At 38.4% G+C, this 15,671-nt stretch overlaps 1 protein-coding gene across 4 annotated transcripts in view; it reads right to left on the bottom strand.

Annotated features, from left to right (window-relative positions):
* The window catches only part of LOC117222925 (ubiquitin carboxyl-terminal hydrolase 48), a 137,802-nt gene that overhangs the window by 87,801 nt on the left and 34,330 nt on the right, over positions 1-15,671 (bottom strand). For all 4 annotated transcript variants that reach the window (XM_033474960.2, XM_033474959.2, XM_033474961.2 and 1 more), the window contains one exon: positions 9,457-9,563. In XM_033474960.2, coding sequence (XP_033330851.2) covers positions 9,457-9,563 — 107 coding nt within the window. The remainder of the gene's footprint in view (positions 1-9,456; positions 9,564-15,671) is intronic.

The raw sequence follows: 15,671 nt of genomic DNA, 5'->3' as shown, positions 1-15,671 counted from the left end.
CACGTTCTCTGCCCAACACCCAATCAAAATTCCACTCTGGCTAACGATATTCCATAGATCCTAGATCCTAGCCAGAACAAACGGACAATTTAGCCATCTTCGAGGAGTATTCCTGGACTAAGATGGAACAAGAGTGGACCAAGGGGTGGTCTAGGACAAAAAATCGGGGGTTGCTTTCGGTGACTGATACGGCCCTGACTAACGAGCCACCGGCGGACGATCGTTCCGCTCTTAGAGCCTCGAAGGGTGGTCCCGTCCTCCCTTTCCCGTGCACGTCCTTTCCCATTTCTTTCTCCGTCGTTCGCGGAGGCGCATTAGGCACCGTCCAACCTCGTATCAATCACTCGACAACCCTGATCGCTTGGCTCCGCTCCGCTCGGCTTCTTCGCCGGTTCGGGGCCTCCCGGTTGACAGAACCGGAGGTGACGCGATTGAATACCACCCTCAGACGCCACCCTGCGATCGCCGCGACGCTGGAAAACCGGAGGAGGAAATGTGTCTCGTCCGACTGCACCCGGTTAATGGCCGACAGTCGAAGGACGATCCGCGGCTAATGATCTTCCCCGTTTTTCCCGGAACGGTGGTTCCAGGTGCATCCAGACAATCCCACAGGTGTGTCGCTCGATGCTCTCCTGCTGCTAGACGCGGCAAATTATGAGCTATACTTGTTGAATGAGTATGGAGAACAAAGCTGGAAGTCGAGCACGAGTCTCGGTTTCAACTGAAGATTACGACCTTGAACGTATATTCAGGATAGGTCATTCCATGCCATACGGATTATTTGTATACCACGATGTCAGGGATTTTGAGGATATTGTTCGGACTTTTGATGATTTTGATACATTTTTCTATTTTTGAAATTGTCTAAGAGTTAAAAGCCCTCGAAGTTTCCAGTCTTTACAGAGTTTTACAAAAACTGCCTTCACATTTTAATTTATATTTTGGAAATTATGGAAGATGCAAAATTGTACTGTTTTCTGGTCGTCTTTGGTTTCTTTTTTCTATTTAAAAAATATTTTCTCAATAAATATTTTGTCTTCTGCAAGCCCAACAATAATTTATCCATTCAGAAAAGCAAACAGTTTAAAATACTATATTAAAATAACAAGTTTTTATTACAGTCGCGAAAAATAGATTAATGAGATTATCGAAACTATCGAGTGTTTCTTCGAAACAATTGAAAACTATCGATGGTAAGAACTATCGATAGCATTTCATAAATATATACCACGTGCTCATTTGAGAACACTAAATAAAAAGTAAACACATTTTCGATAAAATGTTAAATTCTAAAATTATTCGATTTCAAGAGAGAAATACAACTATTTTATTTATTTATTTTTATTGATTGTTTTGAAGGTTATTCGGTGGGTATCTTTGTTTCTTTATATGGAAACCTATATTTTTATTCACTGCGAATTAAATCTTTATTCTACGCAAAAATATTATTTTACTTTCTGAGCGACGATAGTTTATTGTTTTGAATCTTTGCTTGTGTCTTCAACACGTAAAGCCTGATCTTCAGGATGTGCACAGTTACCCTCCAAATAGCCTTTATAGCGATCAATAAAAAGATGTAGAAATAAAATAAAAAGCGATCAATAAAAGTTATGTAAGAATCTAATATTAGGATACTTTATAGCAATATAAAGGATACTTTACAGCAATGTAAAGGATACTTTACAGCAAATTAATTGCGTAAAAATCTAATATTCGGATTATACACGAATTAAAACATGGATATATTAATTACACGTGAAATAGGTATCGTTTGTTTACACAGAGGAAATGAATTGCTCGAGACGAAGCCGAAGATGTAAATCAAACAATAGTATAACCAATAATATTACGAAGATCTATCGACGAATTATACCTGTAAGCAGTCGACGAACCTAATAATGATAATAAGAATAATCCTAACAATAATCATGATAATTTATTTATATACGTATACGAGACAAGGTTTTGTAACACAGGAGATCTAAAAGCAATCACACGAGTCTAATTATAAAAGAGTTACAAGAATATAGAAGAAACGTGAATAATAATAACTGAGTAAGAAGAAAGAAAGATGTTAATATAAATACAAAATAGAACACAAAACAAAAATTATAGCAATAGTGGAAATAAGGATAAAATATAAGGAAATATGGAAAAATAGAAGAAAATTGAGGAAAAGAAAGAAAAGGAAACTAATCGAGTAGGTAAGGAGGAAATATAAAAGAACTAGGTAGAATGACGTATTTTAACGGCCATGACAGCAGAATGGCGAAAAGATTGACAACAGTTCTGGAGAAGATCGAGAAAGTGTGTGTAGCAGTTTGCGACAACTAGATGACGGATTGTGTGCATTTATGAGAAAAATGTATAGACGAAACATAGAAATATAGAATATTGATCAAATTCAAAGAAACTAAAAATATATTGATATATTAATTACAGCTTATTAAAATTATTTAAGAAAGGAACTTGGCTCCTACGTCTTGCAATCGATGCAAACAATCTTCATTTTGCATAAAGATCACAGTCTCGCGATGACTAGTAAACGGTTTAGGCAATTATGATAACCATAAAGCGTGCGGCGTGATTCCGAACGAGAAATAGATCGCTCGGAAATAACGTAGATCAGTGGTAGCCCGTGGAAGATATCACTTAGATCCTCGCTCTACCGATCTCTCGTTTGGCCCAAAAAGTGTCGGTTTAGACCGAGGAACCTAATCGCTCGGGAAGGAGCCGGGATGTAGATCAGGCAGCTCGTTCCGAGCTCGTGGAAGATATCACGGTTTTAAGCCTAAACGACATCTCCATCTGGGCGATCCGTGGTCCGGCCGTTGGACGTCCCTCGAGCCGAAGACGCCGGCCATTCGGCGACCGTCTCCTGGGCCGGTTTGCAATTCAAATGACTCCCGATGGAGGATCCCCGAGATCGGCCGGGAGAGGCAGAGCCTTGACAAATGTCGCGGGGAAAAAAGGCCGCGCCATCCGCGACCGAGAGACGGACAAGACAATGGGATGTTTAGAGGGCTCGGGACTCTCGAAACGCCGGTTCCTCGAGGAACGGAGGACGTTGAACATCGGTCCGCCGCCAGGATCCCCCTGGTGCTACCGTTCCCGAGAGCCAATTTGCCTGCCAGCCCGACGACAAGGATCTGTCGTTCGACAAAGTGGGCTTGTGCTCGCGCGTGCCCCACCAGCATCAACCCCACCCGCCCCGCGTAAATCTGATCGGACTGCAGGCCCGAGGACTTGAATTGAATCGTACACGCTATCACCCGCTTCTTTTCGTACCCTCCTTCTTCCCCGTTCCTTCTCTCTTCCGCTTCGGAGCCAGATAGCAGATTCACCTGCAAACGGTGCGGCTCTTTTTTCAGACGAAATCTCGAACCCGGCCTCGACAAATTCTTGCTCGCGTGGCTCCGTGTCTACGGTTGCAATGTCAAGGAGAACAAGATGCAGCGACGTCAAGAATCTCGTAAATACGGTAAATTCTCCCGAATTTTCCTTCGGCTTGTGAACAAAAAAATGGACAATTTGGGAAGAGGAGATACGATTATTCGAGCCTCACGGCTCGTTTTTATAGCTGGAGATTGTTAACAATTATAAAAACGAGGTGCGAGGCTCAAGTAATCGTATCTCCTCTCCTCAAATTGTCCACTTTTGTTTGCAAGCTGAGCGTCAACTGGGGAGAATTTACTGTGAATAGGAGAATAGCAGCAGAGTGGGCAGGATATTAGGTTATTGCAATTAAAATAACCGATTTTCATAATTCAAACTTCGCCACAGATGACGTTGTACATGCATAGTTTGAAAAATACATGTCCGATACGTGAATTAGCGTGCACACATTTATGAAAATTGTACAATACGTATAATTGAAAATTGATTGTATTAAACGTGGAAGGAAAAGAAATTCGTGTAATTTATTTGTACGGGTTCAAACTCGGACATAATACGAGCGAAACGATACGAAACATAAATACTGTTTTTAGTGAAAATACGGTAAGTGACCCAATCATCAGGCGTTGATTTGCAACATTTCGCGGCCATGAGCCAACAGTTATAGAAAATATCATTGTAAAAGATATGTTGGTAAAAGATATCACGTTGGGCAATGTGTATTGAAGTCGAAGGATACTATTTTGATTAAAAATTAAAAATATTCTTTAATACATTATTGTACGGGCTATTTGTTCGAATTTGTTCGATTTTTTGCACGTAGCCGGCATACTTTAAAATATTTGATATAGTAATTATTTTACAATTAAATTATAATTACTTTTTTAAATAAGATCGTATATTTTCGTAAATGCAATATTGTAGCTCACAAAACAACGAAATCATTCATATATAATATTATAATTTTTAGATGATCTTGAATACTATAAATCACGTTTAAAAAGATCGACAATGATCCTGAAAACTCAACTTAAAATAACCTTGAAAGAGAAAATATACCTTTATATTCATTCCATGAAATCACGCGATTTTTCACGCGCACATTTTTTTCTAACATCAAACATGACAGAGATATTACATATGCTCAAGATAAAATGGACACCCTATATATGGATATGTTGCAATATATGTATAGGTTGCCGGCATTTAATGCATAGTATTCATATGTCTCCGGCATTTCACGAGCAGTCAAGGAAAATCATACTTTTATGTCTCCGGAGTTTAACTTGAATAATCGGAAATTACAACAAACTAATAATTTGAAGAATTCAGACCAGATTGCACAGCGCAGGCTGCAACAGTAAATCGAGATGCACGTCGAGCTCGAATGCAGCCAGAGGGAACGGGCAGAGGCCACTGGCGTGGGCCAGGGGTGAGAAACTTTTAGAACCCCATTTGGACCGGCACCACCTACTCGTCCACCCCCCCCCCCCCCCCGATGCCGCGCAAAGGTTTTTCTGTCGGTTAATTTTCAGGATACTTCTTAATTATAATGAGACACTTTGCGAGCGCCGGGGGGAGAGAGGCATCCGAAACAAACGTGGTAGGGGGATTTATGTAAATCGACGGCTAATGTCTTCTGGCATTATTCCTCGGGTTTCGAAGAGGGGAGAGAACGACAAGGGGTGGTAGTGGTAGACCTGTGTACACTGTTCACGCACACATTCACGCGAAATTGTTCTCCTTGTGTGCACCATCGAAATATTTAAGGAATCACACATTATTTTATTCTGTGAACCATCGCACAACGTATGGATCTGAAAACTGCGTTAATAGAATGATTAATAGACTGTGAATTTTTATGCAGAATAAAAATTCTCTGCACTATTTGCAAGATCCAAACCTACACAGACATATCTTTCTTCCATTAATCACTGTGTTGTGTTGAAAGTGCAATAATATATTTTAAATATTTTCACTGTCTTGTATTGTGATTAGACTGCGGATCTTTATGCAAAATAAAAATTATCTTCACCAATTGCAACAAACACGAGCCGAGTAAAAATGTTTTTCTATCTTTAATTCTTTTAATATAGTTTCATTGTTTTAAATTTCATCTATTCATTTTTGTCGTAAATGTATCAAATCCACAGTCTAATGATTAATCATGCGAACTCCGCACACACAAAAATAGATAGAACTGATCAATCATTTCTATCAACATTTATAAGCGATAATATTTTTTTCTGTACAATTTCTATTTTGTTCTTCTCTACATGTTACCTTCTCTTGTGTGTTAAAGCGTCTTTCCCGTAAATAAATGAATGAAATGAAATGAAAAATGTCCCCCTCCTATCCCCACCGGTCGCCGTTCGCGAACGATTATCTGCGTGCGCGATCTCGAAACGAAGCCCTTGGAAACTTGACTAATTAATTCGATATTCTGGTCAAGCGAAACGCGAGACGTGAAACGGCTAAAGGAGCTCTCGAATCCAGTCGATTTACGAGAAACGTTCGTGGCTCGATTAAGCCACAAATAAGCCCCAGACATATTGAGAGAGCCGGTTGCGATTTATCACGATTCTAACGAAGCTTTGCAACTTAGAAAAAGGATATTCGCGCGCGCGCGCGAGTACGACCCGGCTGCATGTACGCGGTGTCCCATTCGCAACGATACAGACCGATTCCTCCGAAGAGAATTGGCACTGCAATCGTCGCATCTTTCTATTCCTAAGGTAATCGAGTGGACCTTTTTATCAAATAATCGAGCAATTTAACTTTTATCAGTCAGAAGATTTTTCTGATATGCTTGCCATTAACTCGTAACAAATTTCACAAAAATTGTGAAATTTAATTGAAATTAAAACTGTTGAATTGAAATAAACATCACTATATCGCTGCGAAATTTTATAGGAATTAACAAATAAAAGAGATTTTGTGCTTATATATTTTATGTGATCACAGCAAACAGTATGAACAAAAATAATACTTGAAAAGAAATGCTATAGTCCTCACCTTTCTATTTACGTTCCCCTCTTGCCAGCTGCCCCACTACCGCAGCTATCGGTCGCTATTGGCCGAAAACTGTCGCTGTCGATCTCCGTCTCCGTTTTCGGCCAATAGCGACCGATAGCCGCGGAGTAGTGGGGCAGCTAGTGAGAGGGTGAACGTAAACAGAAAGACGCCTTCTTGTCGCGTGAAGACTATAGCATTTATTTCGAAGTATTAATTTTGTACATATAGTACTTATACATAAAATACATAAATAAGGGTACAAAATGTTTTATTTGTTAATTCCTATAAAATCTCGTAGCAATATAGTGATGTTCATTTCAATTCAACGTTGTATAGTAAAATCACAATTATCGTGAAATTTGTTCCGAGTTGTTGGCAGATATGTCAGAAAAATCTTCTGACTGCTAAGCGTTAAATTGCTCGACTATTTGAGAAAAACGTCCACGAATAAAAGGGGGAATGTAACACAAAGATGTCATCTTGTCGCGTGAAGACTATACTTTGTCACGAATTTATAGCGTCGCTGTATCGGCGACATCCGAGTGCAAAGAAGTAACGAGACACGATTTCCTTTCACGTTTCTCATTTTCATGCGAATTAACCCTTAGGGGACCAAAACTATTTCCAGTTTACACACTGCCAAGTCCAGACTGTTTTTCAGACGAAGAGAAATTTGTTACTGAAAATTTTTGTATCAAATATAGAGAAGAGACATCCATTTTTTAAATAAAACTTCGTTGATATATTTTCATCGAAACAATCGTGCCTATTCTTCCAATGTTTTAGTTTATAGTTTTATGGTAGAAAGAACGAAATTTCGGCGAAAAATGTAAAACATCAAACTACTTTCTCGTATACACTCAAAATCCGACGGGAGTTTAACAGTCTGTTCTTCGGGGTTGCGACTCTACTAGGCGCGCACAGGTGCTAAATAGATCCTGAAACAAATACTCCACCGGGTACATGTCGAGACGCGAATCGCGCGACGCGATTAGGCGGCGACCATATTCTAGACACATCGCGCGGAGAGATCCGGTCGAAAGCAGCGGGATGAAAAAAGAAGGAAAATCAGCGACGACGGTGTGCTAGGGATTGTGTACCGATAATTAGACCGGGCACGTACACAGAACCGGGGATAAAAACGAAGGAGAGACACATGGGGGAGCGCCGGTAACGATCCGCCTAGGGACGATCGTTTACATAATGACCCCCCCGGAATCGTACGAAAATTAATTGCCGATAAGATCGAACGGTCCCAGGATGGAATAAAGAGAAAGCCGTTAATTGCGCGCGATCGGTCTTCGGCCCGCAGAGTCCACCAGGAAATTGATACGGCTATCGTCGCACATGCGCCGACCGATAACCGTCCCGGTATTATAATCGTTTCAATCCGCCGCCCACGCCCCGAAACTTTCTTTTCACACAACTCGGAACACTCTAATCTCTTCGTTGATTCCTGCGCTATCGCGATCACGTTTCGCGATAGATCCCGGCCGAAAAAACGGCTTGAAAATTTCGACCGAGATTATCCTCGTTGGATTTCAATTAACGCTTTTATGGTGTTTCGGATCTATACGATCCAGGCCGTGTATCGAACGCTTGTAACAGCATGTTAGACTCGCGATGCAGATTTCGTACATGGTCCACTAAGTGAGCCGTTCATTTTGAAAGCGGTTGAAGTCCATTTATTTTAAAATTCCGATATTTAAGGATTTCGCGTTTTGATAAATTTAAAAATATTAGGAGCTGATAATATGATAGTGCAATGTTTTTGTGTTTATAGAGGTTATTACGTTCTAGAGGCTTTGTTCAAATAAAATTATACTGTATGTAACATAGAAATGTAAATATTAAAATAGGTAGCTCGACGTTTCTGGAAAATGGCCACTTTCAAAATAAATGGCTGAGATATGAATGTATTCGTTTCTTCTTGATCGAAACAAAATTTGATTCTTCTGTTATCGATATATAGGAGACATAAAAGAAACAAAAATTATCTTGTCCTATTAGGGAAAATATTAAGGATCGTTGCGCAAGCTGATATAACTTTCTTGATTATCATCTCATTGGAATCTTTGTTGACTTTTCCTGTTTTCATGGATATTTTAATATGGCGAATGGATTTTTCACAAAAGTAATTGCATAAGCGTAATATAGAAATTGGTGCATTTATGACGATGGCAAAAACATCAGCAAAATTTGCCAGAATGAATAAATAAACATCGATATACTAAGACTTCGCGTGGAGTTTCCGCGATATTCTTAATTAGATAATATTCTACTATGTATTCTTCTATGCAAATATATATTTATCGAAAATTATCGAATTGTTGTTTAACCGAAAAAATATAATGTGTTCAAAATGCAAGAAACGCATCTGAAAAAACCGCAAATATTATCATTGTAATAACTGTTACAGTAATTTTTACAGCGGCAACATTATTTTTTCCTGCGATATTTAAATCCTCCGACGCAATTTACTCTGTGTACTCTCTAACTAAATAATTAATCTATATTATTTTCTGTAATCTGAATGCTAATTAGCTCGTTTAATAAATAATAATAATAATAATAAATAAATTGTAAAAATTTAAATATTCTCTCTCCATTTACTATATTTCTGTTCCCTAATTTTCACACATTTTGGTAATTCTGCAAATCAATTTTTACTTTCCTCTCTACTTTCATATGAATTATTACATCCTTTTGTATAATAGGTAGACTGCGGATTTTTGTGCAAAATAAAGATTATCTGGCATCGATTGCAAGAAACGTAAGTCCAGTAGAAATGTCTTTCTTTCGTTAAGAAATTTAATCATTTATTTTACCAATATTTTCATTGTTTTACATTTCACCTGTCCATTTCTATTTCAAATGCATAAAATCCGCAGTCGTCTAAATAAGCTCAGAAACATTGTATTACAGTGCAGTGCCCAAAGATATGCACGTGTTCTCGACCATTAGTGTAAGTTTTTCTGGCCACCCTGGGAGGTTTAATCGAGCACTCGGAGTAATTAATTATTACTCGGAGCAAATAGCACTCACCGGGATTGGTGTAGAACTCCAAGCCGCGTTTTCTGATGGTGATCGGGTAGTCGACGTCGTAGAACTGCATCAGTTTCGACCACTCCTCCGCGGTGACTATACTGTACCTGCGAGAAAAATAAAAAGCAATCGGCGTGGGAAAAAGTGTCTGTCGAAAAGGATGACGGGTGCGGAGAAAGCGTAATCGAGTTGGTAAGCGTGTACAAAGTGTAATCAATGTTTCCCGTTTCTTTTTCCGTCGAGCTGCCTCGCGACTTTGGAAACAGTGAAGCGATCGTTCGGTCGGTTGTTTGCCGAACAATGTGCAACAATGAAACGCGCCCAGAGAACTGGCGCATGGCGTGGCCGTTCCGCGATCGAGCCAGCCAGGGGCGTATTCGCAAGCCGGAATTCACGATTTTCCGACAACGGCGTAGAATCCGTGATGGTTTTTGCCCCGTCCCCCTTAATTATACCGCAAATTAGAAATTTCTTGCCGCGCACCGGCTCCAGCTTTTTGCCCCTCAATTGTTCACCCGATCCTGGCGTGGTTCCTGAAGCTCGCGCGCACCAGCCCGGAATCTCGCGCCGCCTTTGATCGATAACAGTTTGAAAAATCGACCCGCAGACCCCGAAAAATATCCGGCCAAATGCCCCCCGAAACACCGATCCGATCTTCCCGAGATCCCTATGCAAACTTTTCTTGAATTCCAGCGATTTCAACGATCGCGCGAATCCTCTAAACAAACATTTCGTTGCGGATACGGTTTTGATTCTCGAATAGAACGACAGCAGAAAATAGCGTGTACAAAAGTTTCATTATCTGCATAATGATCAGAGCGCAATATTTTGCTGCATTTGTCGTGCATTACTGGTGCATTAATCCACGACTAACGCTCGAATTGCTACTGTTAATCGTTAATCGCAATTAACGATTCAATTGTTTTCAATTGTTAGTCACAATTAAAAGAATATAATAAAGTAATGAACACGATAAAGAGAATTATTAACGGAATTACGTTAATATATCGTTCCAATTCCAATAATAAATGAACAACTATTAATTGCCTCTTTCAATCGATGATTGACGATTAATTTCATCAATCAATTCCTTGAATCGTCGATTTTTGGAAGATTTAATGCCTTTAATCAACCACTGACAATTACGTTCGTCAATCGAATATTTAATTGTTTTCATCAATCATTTGATCAAATTGATGATTTTAATCAATTGGTGCCCAACACTGCCATAATTCTGCAAATATCTGTTTAATTTGAATTTTGTAAAATAGATGCTAAAATAGATGCTTTGTAAAATAGAATATTTATATGTACTACTGTAACTATAATAGTTAATGGTTACTTTATACAATTATAAAATATATTATAAAGACAAGAACAGGAATATATATTATTATATATATATATATATATATAATAATATATAATAATATATATTATATAATATATATAATAATATATAATAATATATATTATATAATATATAATAATATATAATAATATATATATATATATATATATATATATATATATATTATTGCCTTGCAGTATTTTCAAAAAACAGTTTCTGCTTGTTGAAAATACATCATTTCAATATTTTTTATCAGCTCAACCAATTGCAACATTTAAAAACATTTTTTTAGCTACTACTTTTTTTAGCTACTCTTGTATTAATTTAAAAGATGTTCAAGCTGCTCGGTCCAATTTGAAAAAAGTTATTTAACTTTAAAACCTTTTTAAAAAGTGTCTGAATACTTTCGTGACTGATCGTATATATTATGATCTTGCACGACCAAATAAATAAATAAATAAATGATTTCTATGCCATAAACTGTCAATTACAAATGTCACAAAATTCCAGACGCAGCAAATTTAATTGTATAAATGTTTAAATGTTCGAAAACTTCAAGTTCCAGTAAAATAGATTTCAATGCGCAATCAACAATTTAAAAACACTTCTGCACAACTTTTTCAGAGAAATAAACTATGTTTTGCTTTAAAATAGCCACCGTATTCACAATTTTGTTCTTCAAACATTTCAAGTTCAAATTCATAATTAGCGATCCCAAAAACCCTGAAATACTTATTTCTGATTAAACTGAATAACGTTTTAAGGTTTTAGCCACGATTCCGAAAGAAGCACTTCGAGCTTCCGCAACACGATGGAACATCAAGAAAGCTGTGACCCGTTCAAGAGAATCTTGGGGAATCCCGGATTCGATTATGCGATCGAGAATGTTCGAAGGGAGATTGAACGACGCCGGGCGATCCGGGCGAGATAAAAAAGAAAATAGTGGGAGGCTCGTTAAACGATTTAATTGAAAGTGATCGCGATGGGTAATAAAAATTAGCGGGAATACGGGCCGGCGGGCGAGGGCTGGGAATTTATGGAGGCGCGATCCGTCGCTACGGGACGAGCCATGGGGTGCGGGGGTTATGGGGATGTACGAGAGCGGAGGAGCGAGGCGGCGCTGATACGGGACGATGATGACTCGGCCCGATAATTAGTTGCGCGACATTAATTTCGATTCAGCGCAATATGCCGCGCGGTCTCATTTGAATTTTCACGAGGCAAAAACCGCGCGGACGAGCTTGTCGCCTCTCCTCGTGTATTTGCCTAACGCCCGAATAATGGTGGATGCATCGAGGAGACCCGGAGAAAAAGGGAGGGAATCAGAGAAATCATCGTCGAGGGGGCAGAAAGAACGACGCGGCGCGGGCCGATGGGACACGATATCGCACGCTTTTGCCGAGCATAATTACCGCCATCGATAAATCGTATAGCTTCTAAATGAATTCTAATTTCAGAATCGAATCATTTTTTTCTCTCGAGGCAGGAACAGCTAATCACCCTCCCGTTAATTATTCTAAACGAACTGTACTTACATTCTTTAAATAACATGCACGATCCGCGGAACAACATTAATTTCTGGGATAAAGGAATCTGTTACCGCCGGTGTACCTATTACTGTGGGATGTTTTCTACTAAGATCAAAATGCGTAAAAATTAATTCCATGCTTTGAGACATTGAATACATAATATTCGATGAGAACATCTCTTAGCCGAGAAAACAGAAATATTGTTCAATTATTTTCATATTTTTCATACATTAATATTTGAAGCAACGATTTTCGTGAAATATGTAAAATAGACCATTTTTCTTCTGTTCTGAATACCAAAGTACTGGATTAGTGGATGAGACAATTGTGGTACAAAATTCAGTGAGACCATACTTAATACTAATTAGTATGGCTAATACACCCTAATACACCCTGATGTAACGTACTTGTCAATAACAATGAAAAATGGGAGAAATTGAAAATAGAAGAACAAACAAAACGCTTGCTATACGATTGTCTTCACAATTAAAATGATTAGAAATTTTTCGATTACAATAAATTCTTCGAAGAAAAAGAAAATGTATCTTTATGTGCCTACATTTACATGAGTGCTTAACTATTGATAACGAGAAGACAGCATTTTATTCGGACTTAAAAGAATGGAATTACGTGCACACTTGACGAATTATTACTAGAAATCTTTATCGCGAGTTCGATTCGTTAAAGTATCGCAAGAGGTTAAATTCATGACTGTTATTAACCACTTGCACTATAATAACGAGTTATATAATCTATTAAATACATACTAATGAAACATTGAAACAAGATTTGATTGTTCTGTTATCAAAATTTCGGGATCGAAGAAAATGGAAATATACAAGAAATAAAATTTGTCAGATTTTATTAGGGACAATTTTAACCCCTCGCACTGTAAGTTCTTTCGCAGCTACAGTGGCGAACATATAAATAGCGAAATATATTTGTACATATTGTTACGGTGACTTGTTCAAATCAAGTCGCTGTAATGTGAAACTGCCCTGTTGTGAGCAACTCCTTAAAAAAATAATGGAAGATAGGGGTTGCCACGGAAGAGTGTTACCAATAAACAATCGAAGAGTCGAGATCGGAGCGTCGAACGAGCAACATTTTCAATTGAAAGATCTGAAATATAATTGTATTGAGTTGTATTATAGTTTATATTCTTTATTGTAAATAAAACGCCGCGACGCGAGAGAAACGGAGTGATTCGCAACAATATAATATATGTAATAATTTTTAAAAAATTGAACTAAATGATTTGAATTTTTTGGAGATAATAGACCGATCAGTTCATTAGAAAATGAGTAAACAAATTTTTTAGATTTCAATTGGTTAGAATGATGCGAAATTAAAAAATGATGTTTTTCAACTTTCCAAATTTCAACAAGTTACCAAGATCTACAAAACGCGTTTCTTCAATTTTCGTTATGGACTCAGATAAAAATTTTTTTACTATTTAGTAAAACACATTTTTTAATTTTTTATCATTCAACCAATTAAAATACAAAAAAAAATTGTTTACTCATTCCCCAACAATCTAGTCGATCTAACGTCTCAAAAAAATTCGTCATTTGGTCCATTTTAAAATGTATATATGTATGAGCCGTTTATTTTGAAAGTGGCATAAGTCACTCTACCGTAATGAAAAGTGGTGATTTTTTTAATGTTTATACGAAATTATTTATACTGAGAAAAATATCAGTATCCTGAGATAACAAATACAAGTAAATCTTCTCGAAAGTTAGCATTCATATTTTTAAACGTGTTAAAACGCAAACCCTTAAATATATCGACTTAAAAACAAAGCAACTTATGCTACTTTCAAAATAAACGGCTCGTATATAAAGTAAATTCTCCCTAATTGACGCTCAGATTCTACACAAGAATGGACAATGTCGGAGGAGGAGATACGATTATTTTTTGTACCGAAGGCTATTTAAGGCGAATAATCGTATCTCAAATTGTCCATTTTTGTCCTTCCCAAATTGTCCATTTTTATGTACAATCTGAGCGTCAATTAGGGAAAATTTACTGTATTCCCTATTTATATGCTCGCCATTGAACGTTGATTAGCACTTCTTGGTCTTCAATAATTTCCCTGATAGAACGAGGAAATTCTTGTTTCTCCTATGTCTTCATTTACTTTCATCTTTAGATTTTGATAACTGAAGAATCAAATCCTGTTTCGATACAGAAAAAATTAATGACACTTGTATCTACTAAATAGTAGATCATCTATATCTTCATCGCGAATCTGCTATAAATGCAAGGAATTAAGAACAAAGTGCTGATCAACGTAGCTGTGAAAGAAATATCGGTGCGAAAGGTTAACAGAATCCAAGGGTGGTATTCTCGAGGTCGAAGAGGTGCCAAAGAGGTTTAACTTTTGAATGACTCGTAAGGTTGAAAGGTGTCTTTCCTCCCGATTCAATTTCCCTCGGATGGAGAGCGTGTCGCGAGAAGGTCGGGAAAAATGATTTTTTAACGGGCCGAGGGTCGAGCAGACGGCCGACTTAAGCCGTCGGCTATCTTAGCCAGATAGTGGACAATGGTTTAGCATAATGGTCAGAGGGTGGATGCCACGCGTTGGCCCGGGGCCGTGCCGGTGACATTTTCGCGTATCCATCACGTCACGCGGCCTCGGAGGACGTCGGGGACGACGCCGCCGGAGGATGTCGGAGGACGTCGGAGAACGTCGGTGGGCAGGAAAAAGAAGAAACCAGTGCCAGGAGGTCACGCACTTTCGCTTTATAATACCGTGGCCCCCAGAGAAGATCTTTTCTCTAGCCCCTCCTCGGAAAAAGAGACGTCTCAATAAACATGTCTCCGTGGAATGGACACCGCTGTTCGTTACATTCCACCGGCTCTTCTCGGAGAACAACATTTCCCTTCCAACTTCCTCATCCTCGCCAACTCCCGAAGCGTAATCTCGGTTAATCATTGATACAATCCGATCTTCGAAATCAGGATCTTCGGTGTACGGTGAACGATCTATCACTTCGTTTATCTAAATGTTTCATCGCTCGCTTTTCTCGCAAATCTACAAACACTATTTTTACTTATTCCTTCAATAATTCCGCGATATTTGGATCTCAGCACTCCATCAGGCTTCATAAACAGTGTTTCTAAATTCTTCAACAATGTTAATATCTTAATAATCGCTTACTTTATGTTTGTACGCTCATGTTTGTCATTTTACCGACGATGTCAAATTGACGATGTCGGAGAGATCTCAGCGTCGATTTTTGCGTCTAGTATCCCTCCGTTTAGGCCACCCCGTATCAGTTTACGACTATGACTTTGTTCCCGTATTACGTCGTTGAAATTTACTGCCT

Source organism: Megalopta genalis, chromosome 12, assembly GCF_051020955.1.
Source record: "Megalopta genalis isolate 19385.01 chromosome 12, iyMegGena1_principal, whole genome shotgun sequence".
NCBI classification, from domain to species: Eukaryota; Metazoa; Arthropoda; class Insecta; order Hymenoptera; family Halictidae; genus Megalopta; species Megalopta genalis.
This window is presented reverse-complemented; position numbering and strand designations above follow the sequence as displayed.